The sequence below is a fragment of the Cibotium barometz genome, chromosome 41 (assembly GCF_041138505.1).
Source record: "Cibotium barometz isolate CiBa-2024 chromosome 41, ASM4113850v1, whole genome shotgun sequence".
Classification (NCBI taxonomy): Eukaryota; Viridiplantae; Streptophyta; class Polypodiopsida; order Cyatheales; family Cibotiaceae; genus Cibotium; species Cibotium barometz.
The window spans coordinates 7904935-7921820 of record NC_141086.1 but is presented as its reverse complement, the minus strand read 5'-3'; the positions used below and the strand labels follow the sequence as shown (position 1 = coordinate 7921820).

The window sequence follows — 16886 nt, the reverse complement described above, 5'->3', positions numbered from 1 at the left end:
TCATACATGGTACATTATTGTACATGAAGGCATCCAGAGTATTCACAATGCTTCCCCCTGGCCACATATACATCCAGTACATAAAACCCCCTTGATTTACAGGCACATTGAGTGCTTTACAGGCATCAACACATTGCCCAAAGCATCAAATGCCAGTGCTTGCATGCAAATCAACCCAATCGGCACAAAAGCCCTTTGATTTGCACTCCAATTTCCTGCAATTTTGGCCCGAATGTGAGATTGCTCACATCATACAGCATGTATGAATGCCCAATGGCACAATTACATCAAAAAGCCCCAAATTTTGACATCCAATTTCCTGCAAATTGATCCTGAATGTGACCAATGTCACCCAATGTTGCCAATTTTGCTCAAAAATTGAGCAATTTGGACCTGTACCTGCTCAATTGATGATTGTATCTGCTCAATTGCAAATCCCCCCAAAAAAAATTGAAGCAAATACCTCTGAAAATTTCTGTTGCAGGAAAGGGGGGGTCGTGCTGATGCTGCTGCAAAAAAATTGTGCAGATATTGAGAGGGCAACGGTATTCGTGCAGGCGGCAGTTGCTCAGGCGGGAGCTCCTCAGCGTGTTGCAGAAGACTGAGTCGACTCAGGTCAGCAACAAGGGTTCAGAAACAAAACGGGGATGACACGCAGGCCGACGACTAGCGAAGTTGGAGTCAAACTGACAGGCGACGGCAAGCGAATTAGTCGTGATGCGTGGTCGAAGCTGGTACGTCGACGGAGGCATTGGACGGAGTGTGGCGAGACGGCCACGGCAGAGATCAAGCGATGACGGCGATCTCTGCGTCGCACAAAACGGAGAGATCGTGGGCCTTTTTCAACAGTCCCCCACGACGCTTCGAAAAGGTCACCTGTCGTGTATTCGCGTATCCGCCCAACGCCTGCGTGCACTGGGACACTGCAGGCACTGCTTGCACGCCCCACAATGTTGACCCGAGCCCACGGCTCTGCCCGGCACACTGTGGTTGACCTCCACGCCTCATGCAAGCTCCTCACCAGATCTGCAAATCAGATCTGTGTCTCCTTCCTCCTTGCTGAGACCCAAACTCAAAGCAAGTTCTTCTCCTCCTCCTGCCAAACTCAAGACTCCATAGTCGAGCTTCTTCTTTGCAACGATGAAGACGACTCTGCACACCCGCAAGCGCACACGCGCGCATGCGACACACCGGGCTCTGATACCAGTTGAAGGGAGAGAGAGTTAGGGTTTCATGTGGGAGACATACACAGAGAAGAAGGGAGAGAGAGAGAGAGACATATGGGGATAAGTCAACTCATCAAGTGTGAGTGTGTGACTCCCCTATCACACATGTATATTTGCTCTAGTACACATAGTGCACTTAGTACATTAAAAGTACTAAGTGTACTATGTACTATAACTTATGGGCTTGTACACACTACAAGGGTGGGCATAATGCCTTACCCCAACAGTAGTTGCTCGGATCGAGCATTGTGGATCGGCACAATGGTGTGCATCGTCCACTCCGCAGGCAAACCCTCTTCTAGTGCCCTGTTAAATAGGTTTGCAAGAAAAGGAGCCAAAGAATCTCCTGCATATATGAGATGCTCACCTTGTAGGCCCATATGGTCGGCGGCCCGTCCATGATGTCCATGATGTAGGCGGCGGATAGCTTCCTTTACCATCGAGTGGGTAAAGAAGCTAGTTGTGGTAGGTCGAGGCTCCTGTGGCTGAGGTATAGGTGGCTGCTGTGGGGCGTGGTATAGGCCCTCTGCATATGTGTGCCATGTCTGTGGGTCTGCAATGGGTGTCGGTGTCCGGGGCTCTCTGAAGTGCCGCCATGAGATAGGGCTATCTCTACTCATGAAGAAATGGAAGATCTCTAGCTCCTGTATCTCTGCAAAGGCCCGCCTTTTGCGGTGAGTAAGTTTCCTCATCTCTCTCCTCGACTCTTGCTCTGTGATGGCTCCCAAGGCTCTCTGTATGCGGAGCCGTGAGTATAGGGCTCTGCACTCGTCATCATACCATCTATTCTGGGGCATAGTCCCAGATCTTGCAGGCTCTCCTGAGTGGATACGATGTGGGAAGCTCTGTAATGCAGCCGTGTGTAGGAGTGATGCCAGCTGGGCTGTAATGGTATCCATAGGTGCCAGGGGATCCATGAGTAGGAGCCCATCCTCTACTGAAACGGGAGGCGGACGCGTGTATTGGAATCGTATAAATGTGAACAAGATTCTGAGCACTTAACACTTGAGCATTACAACCACAAAGCTGAAAATGACAGTACACCACATAAAGGGGCCGATGATAGGCTGACCCCCCCCCTTTAGGTTATATTACCAAAAGAGTCTGCAAAGTACAAGATTACGGGTGCCTAGGGATTCACCACCAGACTGCACCTGATTCTTCCAAATACATCATGAATGAATACATTTCAAACAAGAGAATCTGTAGGTACATCCGCCCTACACACAGGTACATCCGCCCTGCACAAGCCTCTTCACAGGTACATCCGCCCTGCACAAGAGTATCACAATCCTCACAGGTACTCCGCCCTGCACAGGATGTAAATGGATCTTTAGGCCCTGTTTCCACGCGAGAAACTGATCCAGAAACCTGTGTTCTCCGCGAGCAAGTGTCCCCAATGCTTGCCCTAAGCATCTGTTATACCAGGAATCCTTGAGACACATCCATGCTCACATATTCCATTGCTGTCCGGCCTGTTTTGTGCAATAACCAGTCCAAAACAGCAACTTTCTATCGCGAGAAATCCACCTGTAAGGGGTCTTACAGCCCTGTGGAGGTCCCTAGAGCTGTCCTGTACTGTCCAAGTTGACTTTGGACACGTGTAACCAGCCCAAAACTCGCAATAACCAGAAATTGCAGGTCTGAAATTTACCAACCAGCCCTTTAGAAGAGTGTGGGGATCGATATCCAAGCTTGTGTGAGTCCGGGAAGAAAGCAACCAGCCCTGTATAGTAACTCCCAAAGCTCCAACCAGCTCTCCAATGTGTTGAATAATGAATAAAACAGCCCAAAAGGCCTCTTGAGGGAGGCGCCTTTTTCCAGTGCCACCTAAGGGGCTTGGTGGGTACACATACTGGCTGACATGTGTCCCCATAAGGTGTCCAGGTAGGTGTCCAGCCCATAGTGCTCCATTTGTCCTATTTGTATAAGTTTAGGTCCAACCAAATGGGAAATGGCCATAAGCTGTCCGGACTTCATTAATTTTGGTCCAACCAAATGCGAACGCATTATAAGTTGTCCGGCCACTTATTAATGAGTGTGGACCTGCAAACCAATAAACTTGAGTAGTAAATGAAATAAGCTGTAAATTGAGTGTGGACGCACTTACCACCTGCAAAACCCATAAGCCCACAGTTTTAGGCCCAACCAGGAGTGCACACACATGTCCACAAGGTGCCCGGGCGTCCCCGGTCCCTCGGACTTCACAAGCCAAAATAACAAGCATTGTCCAGGCAGCAAGACAATGTCACACAAAGTAAAATAAAGTTATGGCATGCATCATTTATGCATTGTGCACATGTAAACTTGGAGAACCACCTATCATCATTCTTGTACTTGAAAATATTCCGCCTGCCATCATAACACACCATGTGTGCATGGCCGGAATCCACACGGACACCGCCCGAAAGTCCACAAATATCCTGCCATGTCCTTGGACTCATATGCATCCACTCATATGATCCATACACATGCCTAGGTATAATACATACATGCATCCGCATGTTTCTAGGCCTGACACGCATCCGCATGTCCCTAGAATATAGGGGTTTGTGACATCCCCCCGGCTTCTAATCAGTTGACCGCAACTGAAAAGCCTCCAGATAGGCCTTTAAAAGATTTGGGTAATCCTCGAAATAGGCCTCATCCATCCATTTCGCATCCAAAGCTGAATAATTCTTGAACTTCACAAGGTACCTACGAACAAGTTTGCTTCCCGCAAGCTTTCGTTCCTTGTGAAAAACAATCTGTTTAGGTTGAAGAATCTCTTCCAGCTCATCCACCTCGGGTGGGTCTTCCAAAACCGGCTCAAACGGTGTCAGTCCCACATAAGGCCTCAATAGGCTCACATGAAAAGCATTATGCATGTTCCAATGATCTGGGAGTACAAGCCGAAATGCAACATCATTGATCTTCTCCAAGATCTGAAAAGGTCCATAGTACCTGTTGGAAAGCTTAGGGTACTTTCCCTCTTTCCCTGGCCTCTTCCGAAGGCGTGCCTTTTCAAATTTCAGCAAGACCCAATCACCTTGTTTGAATTGTACATCCCTTCTATGCTTATCAGCTGCCTTTTTAATCTTGGTTTGAGACCTCTCTATGGCTGTCCGTACCTGTGCAAATGTAGTATCCAAGTCTCTGACATACTCATCTGCTGCAAAAATCTCATCCTTTGTACGAAGGATGGGTGGTAGTACCACCTTGCCATAGATAATCTCAAAGGGCGCCTTGCCCGTAGAAGTATGTACCGTATTATTGTAGGCAAACTCAACAAGTGGTAAATACTTCTCCCAATCCGATTTGTGGTCGGATACATAAGATTTCAGCAAGTCGAGGACGGCTGAATTTGCTATTTCACTTTGCCCATCTGTCTGTGGATGGTAAGCTGATGAGAAGTTCAGCTTTGTACCCATATTGTCAAACAATGCGCACCAAAATAAGCTTGTGGTTCTAGGATCTCTATCCCCCACAATAGATTTAGGCATGCCATGGTGTTTGAATATCTGTGCCAAAAACATCCTAGCCATATGATCTGGCTTTATTGTCTTGCGCACAGGAATGAAATGTGCCTGCTTGCTAAACCTGTGAATGATGGTCCAAATAGCATCATTTCCCTGTGGCGTCCTTGGCAAATCCATAATGAAATCCATAGCAATGCTTTCCCATGGTTCATTTGGTATAGGCAAAGGCTGAAGCAATCCAGGTGTTTTATGTCGATCAAACTTGACCTTTTGACATACCATACATTCATGTACATATGCTTCAATATCCTTGCGAATATCTGGCCAAAAGAAATACCTCTCCAAAGCTTGTGCTGTGGCCAAAATGCCTCTATGACTTGCATATGGAGGAGCATGGCACTCATCCATAACCTTATGGCGAAGGTTCTTTACCACACACATACGATTTTGCATCATGAGATATCCATCTCTTATGACATAAGATGGGACAGCAATACCCTCTTGCAAATCAGCCCATACATGTGCAAAATCCTCATCCAGATGATAAGTATTACGCATGTCCGATAAGTCCTCATGGTATGCAACTGTAATAGCATGAACCTGTGGTCGTCTAGATAAGGCATCTGCCACCACATTCTTTTTCCCTGGAGTATGTAAAATCTGAAAATGAAACATTGAGAGGAAATTTGCCCATCTCATATGCTTCTCTGAGAGCTTACTTTGAGTAGAATAATGCATAATCTCCTCTTACAGACAAGTGTATGGCGAGGCTCCTGTCTCCTCCTCTTGTGGCATGTCCTCTGTAGTAATGACCTAGGAGGATCTTGATGGAGGAAAGTAACATAGGGCTATGTATATAACCCTGTCCTGTGAGAGCTGTAAGCTGATCCACATGTATCTGGCCTCTGGATCCTGTGCTACCACTCTCAGTCTCCCTTGTAGCTCTCGTCTGAATATAACTGCTACCCCCCCCGACCCTCTCGAGGTACCCTGGCATGTGGTCCTCCTGTATGCTGACTCCCACTGGAATCCCTCTACTCGAGGTAGCCCTCTATCTGGGCTCTGATGTGTCTCTATCAGAAGTATGATGTCTCTCCTCCCCATAACATGCTCCAGTCGTCCAGGCTCCACCCATAGTGAACCATTACAGTTCCATACTGCCATGTGTATCTCTGTCAGTGGCTTGGTCTGTGTCCCATAGGCCCCAAACCGCTAATCCATGGGCCGGCCATCAATGATGACCCGACCATCTCGATAGAAGGCCTTCTTGCCTTCTCTCCTCGCGTGTAAGACTCGTGTCATGTGCATCAGCAATGCCATGGACCTTCTCAAGACTAAATCTAGAAGGGGCAAGCAGATAAAGACTATGAACCAAGAGAAGATGGACATGGAGCAAAACTTGGAGCCAAGCGTGGATCAGAAGGCTGTTGGCTGCATGGAGGCTGACGTCAGCAGTACCAGATGGCTGTCGGCTGAGTGGTTGGCTGTACCAGAAGGTGTGGCAGCAGCAGGCGCATCAAAGACAACAACCAGATCCAGTCGGCTGCATTTTAGGGACTTTTATGAAGCTGTAACTGGCCGACCAGCAGTCGGCCAGTTCATCATTTATTCCAAGGGGCTATAAATAGCCCCCTTGCTCAATGTCTTAGGTATTCACTCCCACTAGGGGTGTGAGTCACTAGGGGTCCCATAGGGGACAGATTTTAGGGTTTATTACCTTTTTATGAAGGCAGCCCATGGCTGTACAGATATGTACCCTTTTTGTACCATAGTATATACTGAATTTCCAGCACTTCTCTCTCTCTCTTTCTACTCTCTCTCTACCTGCGTTTTTGCATCAGATGGTGCGTTTTTGCATCAGAAGGTTTTCAAGAGTGTTTAGGGCTGAAAGAAGACTACCCAGAGCTTCCGCACGTTACATTGGTATCAGAGCATCAGGCTCAGCAAAGCTAAACACTGATTCAGTCCCAGATGATGGTGTACAGGTCCAAGGTACAGGAAAGTACACGGATTCGAAGCCCAGATGGTGGTGTACAGGTCCAAGGTACAGGAAAGTACACGGGAACACAGATCGGGAAGAACTCCCAGGAGGTTTGTTGGTGGTGTTCCACAGTGCCAGATGGGGATGGCAGTTCCGTGAGCCAGATGGGTTCTAAGGGAACGGTCCCAAGGGAGGTTGATCCTCCAAGGGTGATGTGAGAGTGCCAGACTCAGTTCCAGGAACAAAGACCAAGACAGTGTTCAGAGCCAGGGCAGGAATGGATTGTGGACTAGAGGAAGACCAGATGCATAGATCTTCATCAGAGACAGAGTGGTTTGGAGAACAGACCAGATTTTCAGAGAAAAAGGTTTGCCAGGGATGGATGGATGACAGAGGAACTTCGGAACAGGATTGGGATGATGACAGTCATCCAAGAGCAGGTTGGATTCCCGTCATCAAGTTTAGCAGAGGGGGATGTCATGTGCATCAGCAATGCCATGGACCTTCTCAAGACTAAATCCAGAAGGGGCAAGCAGATAAAGACTATGAACTAGTAGAAGATGGACATGGAGCAGAACTTGGAGCCAAGCGTGGATCAGAAGGCTGTTGGCTGCATGGAGGCTGACGTCAGCAGTACCAGATGGCTGTCGGCTGAGTGGTTGGCTGTACCAGAAGGTGTGGCAGCAGCAGGCGCATCAAAGACAACAACCAGATCCAGTCGGCTGCATTTTAGGGACTTTTATGAAGCTGTAACTGGCCGACCAGCAGTCGGCCAGTTCATCATTTATTCCAAGGGGCTATAAATAGCCCCCTTGCTCAATGTCTTAGGTATTCACTCCCACTAGGGGTGTGAGTCACTAGGGGTCCCATAGGGGACAGATTTTAGGGTTTATTACCTTTTTATGAAGGCAGCCCATGGCTGTACAGATATGTACCCTTTTTGTACCATAGTATATACTGAATTTCCAGCACTTCTCTCTCTCTCTTTCTACTCTCTCTCTACCTGCGTTTTTGCATCAGATGGTGCGTTTTTGCATCAGAAGGTTTTCAAGAGTGTTTAGGGCTGAAAGAAGACTACCCAGAGCTTCCGCACGTTACATTGGTATCAGAGCATCAGGCTCAGCAAAGCTAAACACTGATTCAGTCCCAGATGATGGTGTACAGGTCCAAGGTACAGGAAAGTACACGGATTCGAAGCCCAGATGGTGGTGTACAGGTCCAAGGTACAGGAAAGTACACGGGAACACAGATCGGGAAGAACTCCCAGGAGGTTTGTTGGTGGTGTTCCACAGTGCCAGATGGGGATGGCAGTTCCGTGAGCCAGATGGGTTCTAAGGGAACGGTCCCAAGGGAGGTTGATCCTCCAAGGGTGATGTGAGAGTGCCAGACTCAGTTCCAGGAACAAAGACCAAGACAGTGTTCAGAGCCAGGGCAGGAATGGATTGTGGACTAGAGGAAGACCAGATGCATAGATCTTCATCAGAGACAGAGTGGTTTGGAGAACAGACCGGATTTTCAGAGAAAAAGGTTTGCCAGGGATGGATGGATGACAGAGGGACTTCGGAACAGGATTGGGATGATGACAGTCATCCAAGAGCAGGTTGGATTCCCGTCATCAAGTTTAGCAGAGGGGGATGTCATGTGCATCAGCAATGCCATGGACCTTCTCAAGACTAAATCCAGAAGGGGCAAGCAGATAAAGACTATGAACCAGTAGAAGATGGACATGGAGCAGAACTTGGAGCCAAGCGTGGATCAGAAGGCTGTTGGCTGCATGGAGGCTGACGTCAGCAGTACCAGATGGCTGTCGGCTGAGTGGTTGGCTGTACCAGAAGGTGTGGCAGCAGCAGGCGCATCAAAGACAACAACCAGATCCAGTCGGCTGCATTTTAGGGACTTTTATGAAGCTGTAACTGGCCGACCAGCAGTCGGCCAGTTCATCATTTATTCCAAGGGGCTATAAATAGCCCCCTTGCTCAATGTCTTAGGTATTCACTCCCACTAGGGGTGTGAGTCACTAGGGGTCCCATAGGGGACAGATTTTAGGGTTTATTACCTTTTTATGAAGGCAGCCCATGGCTGTACAGATATGTACCCTTTTTGTACCATAGTATATACTGAATTTCCAGCACTTCTCTCTCTCTCTTTCTACTCTCTCTCTACCTGCGTTTTTGCATCAGATGGTGCGTTTTTGCATCAGAAGGTTTTCAAGAGTGTTTAGGGCTGAAAGAAGACTACCCAGAGCTTCCGCACGTTACAACTCGTGGCATGCAAGCTCTCCTATGCTCTAGTTGCATCCTCGTGAGATGATCATCCAAGAAAATAGGAGCTCCCTCTAAGCCTCGTAGTATGACCCTTATCCTCATGAAGGTTACCCTCTCCGTCTCTCTTGCAAACTGTAGGATGAGGGCTCGCTTGCGTGTTGAGTCTTTCCTGGCTCTCCATGCTTTGGTGAAGGGGAGAGGGTCCTCTTCCTTGTAGCCTAGCTTCATGCATAGAAGCTTTCCATCTTTCTCGGGAGTGGAGTTGGGTGTCTCGGCTATACCTGTGACTCGAATGTTGAGGCGGCGGGCATGCCTCATCTTCTCCTCCTCAATGGTGGTGTGAATGATTTGATGTTCTTCCCTTTGAGTCTCCTCCCTCACTTCTTTACGGATGTTGTTCTTCACCACCTCAACCCATCCTGACTGCTTGGCTTCGAGTTTTCCCTCTATGTCCTTTGTGATCTTCTTGGAGATCTCTTCTTTGATGGCCGTGAGAGTGTTGTCATTGATCTCCCCTTCTTCCTTCTCGGTGTTCTTGACGGCTACCAGTTCCACTTTCAATGCACTCACCTCCTCTTTGAGTGCTGTGTTCTCTTGTTCAAGGTCCGTGACCCGTGCCTCGAGGGCCATGATGTGCCGGTGTAGTTTGTTCTCCACCTCATTGAGGTTGGAATTGGATGTCTTCTTGTTCTCCTTGATTAGTGCCTTCATTGCCGTCTCGAGGGCCTCGAGTTTCTCTTGGAGACTCGGGGCCATTCCTCGAGATTACTCTGCAGCCCTTCCCACAAGCAGGGAGGAGAGAGAGAGAGAGAGTTATGTTGCTGCCTTGGAGGCCTGAGGAAGGGTGGATGGGAAAAGGTGGGCACATGGACTACCGGACAGGCAGACGGGCCAGCATAGCGCCAGCAGGGCAGTGAGGCGGAGGGGCTGGTGGGCGGCAGTGTAGCGAACAGAGAGACGGAAGAGAGAGTTGAGTAGTCAGTATATTTTTATAGTACAAAAAGGTAGTACAGATCTTGCAGCCATAGGCTGCCTTCATGAAAAGGTGTGTAACCTAATCTATGCCTAAATCTATGACTCAGTCCTAGCTGTACTAAATGAGTCTCAACAATGAGCAAAGTCGCCTTTTACAATCCTTGGGAAGTCCTAGTGGACTGGCCGACTGCTGCTCGGCTAGGTCCTGGACAAAGTATTCCTAAAATGCAGCCGACAGTCCCTTTCCTCTTGTGCACTGGCCGACAGCATCCCTTGTCCAACACCAGTCAACCCCTCGTCAAAACAGTTACATCTACTCCAAAATCAGGTTCAAGTCTGGTTCTTTATCTGTTGCCTCTTCAGGATTAGCCCTGGGATTATCCAATGCATGTCTTGCACATGACAGCATAACCAAGATCCAAGTTCATTACTGTAAACATTATCTTTTGTAATAGGCCTATCTTTCCTTCTCTAGTGTGTCTTGGTAAGTTTTGACTAGCGTTAACCTCTCATGTGCTTAGCGTTAAGTCTTTCTGCTGTGTTGACAGAGCAACACCTGACGGGGTTCCAATCACCCACTTAGGGGCCCCCGCCACAAGTGATGTATTTGCTTATATTGTTGATATTCGAAGTACAAACTGGTATTACACATAGGCTGATTTGCAGAAGTGCTCAAATCTGTTGTAGATTTGCATTTAGTGTTCCGGGATGACCATGGGCAAACTTTGGGCGACTAAATCGTGCCGGGGCTTATGCCCCCAAGATTAAAAGGGGCATGAATTTCAAAGGTGCGGTGGACCCGTTTTACCTCATTGCCACGGTCCATTCGCTTCTCTTTCATAAGAATGGGCATCAGCCTGTCACCTCTTTGATGTGCACTGGCCAGTCTCCATTCAGCCACCAGTTTTCCGTACCTCTAATCTGGTGTTATAAGCTGCTGTACTTGCCTCTCTTTTGCCCATATTTATTAATCCTGCTGCCATACCATCGGTATAGCTGTGCTTCTTGAACTAGACAATGCTGCTTATGTCATCCTCTGTACTTGTCCGCACAACCCTGTATTTGTTACATGCATTGAGTTTGACCATGATAACGCACTACAGGGCCTTCTTTATACCTTTATGTGGTGAGAATCTTTAGCATCCAATTTAGAGAATAGAGAGGGAGAGAAGAGAATGAGAATGTAGAAGATGATATAGTATTGGGTCCCAATACCCACTGAAGGGCTCCCCTCTGCAAGCAAGAGTATTTGTTTATATTATTCTTTGGAGAATGCCGAACAATGCTTGAGAAACAAGTGATGTGAACGCCCAACGCAAGGACGAGGAAGACCGTATGTCGGCTGAGTATCCACCTAATTTGAGGCTCTGCTGAAGACTCTTCTAGCCACTGATGCAAGTCCAGATAGCTGTAGGACTGCACACAGCTGGCTGAATATGAAGAGGAGCTCCCTTGATCCCTGGATGCTGTCCAACTTCTGCACTTTCTGCTGAATACCTGAATGTTTTGATGTGGGACTGAGGCCATGCTTTTATATGATCTACTGCTGCTGGTCGGCTGCTGCAAACGATCAGTCGGTTGATGTAAAATCCCATGACTGCATTAAATGCTTAGTCGGCCTGCTGAATCACTGTCGGTCTGTTGATAATTCCAATTGGTTGCTGTAAATGCTCATGCCTGGCAAATATGCCCAGTTGGCTGCTTGTAGGGCTGGTCGGGTGCTGGCCGACTGGTCCCCTAAGCCACAAGGGCTGGCCAACTGCATGGCAAGGGCTTTGATGCCCTTTGCAAGGCTAGCCCATGTTGGGCTGCCTTGGGGCTGGCCTTAGGGCTGGCCCCTTTCTATGTGCAATGATCTTACAATGCTTACTCATGCACCTAAGGCTATGACAGACACCTACATGCTCCTGTATGATGAATTCTCCAAGTGGGTTAAGAGGATTGACACTTGACTGACCTCTAAGGCTTAGAGACTAACCTACGTAGCTTGTGCCTGACTGTCCTTGGACTGAGGGCTCACAATGGGGTCACGGCGTACGACAAATATTCCTAAAAAAGGTGCTACTGTTGCACTGATGATCATGCCAGTGTGTCACTATGTACCCCATTGCAGGGTGCACGTGATAGTATTGGCTGTTCATTGCTGTTAGCAGCACCTATATCCACATGCTGTACAGCGCCAGTACCTGCCTGTATTGCAGCTGCTTTACCTTGTCAATGTATCAGACTTTGTTGTGCTGCCCGTACAGTCTCAGTTGTACCCTTGATACCTGTTTGTGGTGCCTTTGTACTTGCTCGTGTACTTGAAACTTATGACATTTTCTAGATTTTTGGAAATGATCCGTCAATGCACGCAGTGTGGGTCTTACCTTGTTGAGAACAGTGTTGGGACGCTTACAACACCATCTTTTGACCGCTAAAGTGCTTTGGATGGAACTGAAGTCTCTTAAATGCATACATTTGTTCTGACGAGTCTAGTTGTGAGCTGAAGCTAAAGTGCTTTGGATGGGACTGAAGTCTCTTAAATGCATACATTTGTTCTGACGAGTCTAGTTGTGAGCTCCCCATGCTTGCAGTCAAAGGGCACAAGTTCAAATCCCCCCTCTGGCAAAGGACATTGTCTAGTGAGAAAGACTCAAATTCCGACCCAAGGGGGTGTAGCTAGCGAGTCACACCATGGCTTGTCAAGTGTGGTAGTTTAGCAAGGAAGAAAAGACTTCTTGCCTATGAGAAAGATGGCTGCTAATTTCTTGTGGCTGAAACCAAACGATGGATGCAAGTCACGGGGAGTTTGACAGAATAGGTACCACCTTGCGCATAGCCTCTCAGGCTGAGTGGGAAGCAAAGAACGAACCTCGAATAAAAAGTCATATGAACACCTTCAACGGAAAAAAAACATACAAGGTTTTTATTCTTTTGAGAGGGGGCAGCATATTTGATGATTCTCAAACTACCTAAATGCAGAAAATTTGATTTTTATGCCAGGTTTTGATATGCATTTTCTTTAGTATTCTTTTATTCTTCTAAAAAAAGACAAGTTTTCTCCAACTAATTTGTCCCCCAAAACAATCGGAAGTGAATACATCTTGTTAGCTATATAAGGAGGTGTGGGTTGTTCTCATGACACTGGTTGGAAAGCTTATAACAAAGAAATTAAGGATGGCATTACATTGATGGTTGTACCCATGCAATATTGCAATTATATAAGAGTGATCTCAATGTGCGGGGGGGGGGGGGGGGGGTGTGCATGTGTGCCAAGTAATGCTGTCAAATCCAAAGGTTTCTGACCACAGGAGTTGAGTTTTCTGGTGATGCTTTGATGTCCTTTTTGCAGGAGGTATGCTCTTTGCAACAACCATTGACACATTAACACAACGAGATGCGGATTCAATGCTTGCTGCAATGTTTAGTGGTCGACATCGTCTTCACAAAGATTCCAAGGTTTTTCTTGCTTGCAGCTTTTTAACTTCTCTCCCATAGTTTTTGTTGGGATAAGGCGGAGCTTATATGTGTGTAACAGGTGTGAACAGCCCCTGAAAAGGCTGGTAGTGTGTATGTGTGTCTGCGTGTGAACCACCTCTTAGGAGGGTGTATAAGCATGCATTAAATAAAGGTCAAATGATTTGGTGTGAGAAAGGCCTATATATCGAAGGCTTGTACTTCATTTTGATATAATCAATCAAAATCCATCATTGAGTTGTGTTACATCATCTCTCTCTACAGCTCGTTTGCTTCTCTCTCTCTCTCTCTCTCACCACAATGGAGTTTCACCCTCCATAGCCGTCTAGCTCTGCAGTGTGCTAACCTAGGCCCAAGAGTTTTTCGTGTCTGCATTTCTTTTTGTTTGGTGAATGAGTTTGTTCAGGTTATTAGTAGTGATTGATTTTGTCATCTTGCATTCGGAGCACTAAACCAAACAAGCATAGAAAGCTTTCAGATTTTTGTCTTTTGATGTTAGACTATAAACACCCATTGCTTACATCATTGCTTTTCGAACATGATGACACATAAGCTGATGCTGATGAAGCATGTTCCACGTGCATAAGGGACCCTTTTTTTGGTGCTTTTTTTCAAATGTCAAGTTTGTGATATTTCACACTTCATGGAAAAATTGTAAAGCTAGGGTCGATCTTAACTGATGGGTTGCTGCGTTTGCTAGCAGGGAATCGCTTTTATTGACAGAGATGGAATGCATTTTCGCCACATACTCAACTGGTTGCGGGATGGTGTTCTACCTACTCTAGATTTCCCTTCATATCAGGAATTACTACGAGAAGCTGAATACTACCAATTAGTTGTACTTCTCGAGCACTTAAATGCTAATTGATTGATTATTTTGTTAACAATCCACTCATAATCCGGTCGATAAAAATTTCCCCACATGAACAAAGAGTTTTTTAAAGCTTTTTTCCTAAATCTTGTTCCTGTAACTGGATGTATGCTGGACGTGGCCTAGCTGTGGCTGTATCTGCATTGCTATGTGCGTTGGTCATGATAATTGACATGGGCATGGGCTTGCTGTTTTGGGCAGGGTTTGATGGAAAGTATCAATGCTGCTATGAACAAGAAGGAAGATGATGAGTATAAGCCCGAATTGACAAGAAAAGAGATACTAAAATGTATACAGTCAGAGCGTGTCCGCCTTCGTGGAGTCAATTTGTCCGGCCAAGACCTTTCAAAGCTGGTAGGCCCTTTTTTTCCAGATGCACTGAGACAACGTTGCATTGATCTGGGTATTTACATGCACTTGACCACTGTATTGTGTCATTGTTCAAGTCGATGAAGGTCTCTTTTGCTTGATTGCTGAAGTGAGGACTCATGACCATAAGACTTTCATCATGATCCAGTAGGTTCTCCCGACTGTCTACAGAGGTCCTCCCTGTAGAAGTGGGCTGCTCAGTCACTCCAGTGGTAGTTTTCGATCAAGGTCACGTCCTAGCTAGAATCTGGTGCAGCTCTGCACATTTGCATGGCTCTGCAGTACTCCCGGCCCTTGCCCTTAGATATGGTCATTTCAGCCTTCTCCTTTTGAGATGGGAATATGCCTGGGACAAGAGCTCATCAGTGTCCACACTACAAGATCACGTTGTTTCCCACTCTGAGTGTTCTGGGGATGCTCAGATCTCTGACATGCTTATAGTGCCCCCTACCTTGGAAAAGGAGGAAAGTCTTGGAGCCCTCCCAAGGGGCATTTTTCATCTGAGGAGTTTCTACTATGCTTCTCCTTGGCATACCTTGTCAATGGTGGGAGGCTATGTCTGAAGGCTCCCAGAGCAAAGGATGATTTGAGGAGAGTCCACAACCTCTTTTGTTAGTCATGTAAATGTCATGTGCATGTTTGCCCATGGACATATCCTAGAGCTAACACTGAAGGGGCAACCAGAAAAACAGATTAGAACCAGGAAGTTTTGAGCATGAGGTGCAGTTTTGGCCAAGGTTGGACTTGGAGCAGGACTTGGAAGACCTTGAAGGACCTGTCGGCTGCGTTCGATGCTGTTGGATGCAAGGAACTGCTGTCAGCTGCATGAAGGCTAGTCGGCGCTGCATTTATGGAGAAATATGCTAGTCGGCTGGCCGACCAGCAGTCGGCCAGCTCTCCAAGAGTCCAAAGGGGCTATAAAAGGGCGCATGTGCTCATTGATTTGATCATTCACTCCACTAGGGAGTGGGTCAAGTACTAGGAGTATTTTGGGTGTTTCACCTTTTATGAAAAGGCAGCCTATGGCTGTAGATCTAGGGTACCTTTTTGTACCATATGAATATACTGAATTTCCAGCTCTCTCTCTCTCTCTCTCTCTCTCTCTCTCCTCTCCCTTCTGTCTGCGTTTTTGCATCAGCATGTTCTAAGTGGTGTTTAGGGCTGCAAGAAGACTCTCAGAGCTTCCGCGTGTTACATTGGTCGGCCAGCTGACTGGCATATTTTCTCCATAAATGCAGCGCCGACTAGTCTTCATGCAGCCGACAGCAGTTCCTTGCATCCGACAGCATCAAACGCACCCGACAGGTCCTTCAAGGTCTTCCAAGTCCTGCTCCAAGTCCAACCTTGGCCAACTGCACCTCATGCTCAAAACTTCCTGGTTCTAATCTGTTTTTCTGGTTGCCCCTTCAGTATTAGCTCTAGGATATGTCCATGGGCAAACATGCACATGACAGTAAATTTCTACATGGAACGCATGAGGTGTAAGAGGAGCCTGGAGCCATACTCAGAAGGTTGCGCTCTGGTAAGAGCTGCTGCAAGCTTTGATATGCAGAGAGATTGATGCCATCTTGGTCTAGGGCACCATCTCACAGCTCGCTGCATAAAGAGATGCTGCAAGTTGCTACTTGGTCGAAGCCACACCTTTTGGCTTGCTTTTCCCAGCTTTTGGTCCCTTCGATAATCAAGGGGGGGTTTGCATTTCATTGAGCAGTTGCCAGAGGCTTCCGTAAAGCGTGGCAATGATTGGACTGGTTTATCTTCAGTCATTTGACCAATGTCATTTGCACCCTCTGGTCAGTGGGAGTGACTCCAGGGGTTTCCTGTAGAGAGATCTGTTCCATATGGACCAATATCATTTTCACCCTCTGTGGCCAGTGGGAGCAACTCCTGGGCATGTTTAGGGTTGTGCAGGATCAGAGAGCAGCATTTCTGGCTCATCCAGTCCTGGAGGTGAGAATGGGATCACTTGGCACTACAAGCCCCTAATGTGGCTCTTTCCCATCGGCCCTGCATATGTAACCTCCCTTAGAGAGTGGCCAGCCATGTATTCTCCTCTTTTGTGATTTTCACCTCATTAGAGACTATCTGATTTCCCATTGGCCCCACATATGTAACCTCCCTTAGAGAGTGGCCAGCCATGTATTCTCCTCTTTTGTGATTTTCACCTCGTTAGAGACTATCTGATTTCTTAGTTGCATGTTTTCTTAAATGCACTTCAGAAAGTGTCTTTTTGTCCGATGTGGTGTATCACTTTTTGAGATAAGCAACAGTTGATGATTTGAG

At 47.1% G+C, this 16886-nt stretch overlaps 1 protein-coding gene across 6 annotated transcripts in view; it reads left to right on the top strand.

Annotated features, from left to right (window-relative positions):
• The window catches only part of FIP2 (potassium channel tetramerization domain-containing protein / pentapeptide repeat-containing protein), a 53552-nt gene that overhangs the window by 13036 nt on the left and 23630 nt on the right, over positions 1-16886 (top strand). For all 6 annotated transcript variants that reach the window (XR_015262944.1, XR_015262943.1, XR_015262942.1 and 3 more), the window contains 3 exons: positions 13239-13345; positions 14067-14201; positions 14436-14588. Coding sequence is in view for 3 of the 6 variants with exons in the window: in XM_086779933.1 (XP_086636059.1) it covers positions 13239-13345; positions 14067-14201; positions 14436-14588 (395 nt within the window). In the remaining 3 variants the exon portion in view is untranslated. The remainder of the gene's footprint in view (positions 1-13238; positions 13346-14066; positions 14202-14435; positions 14589-16886) is intronic.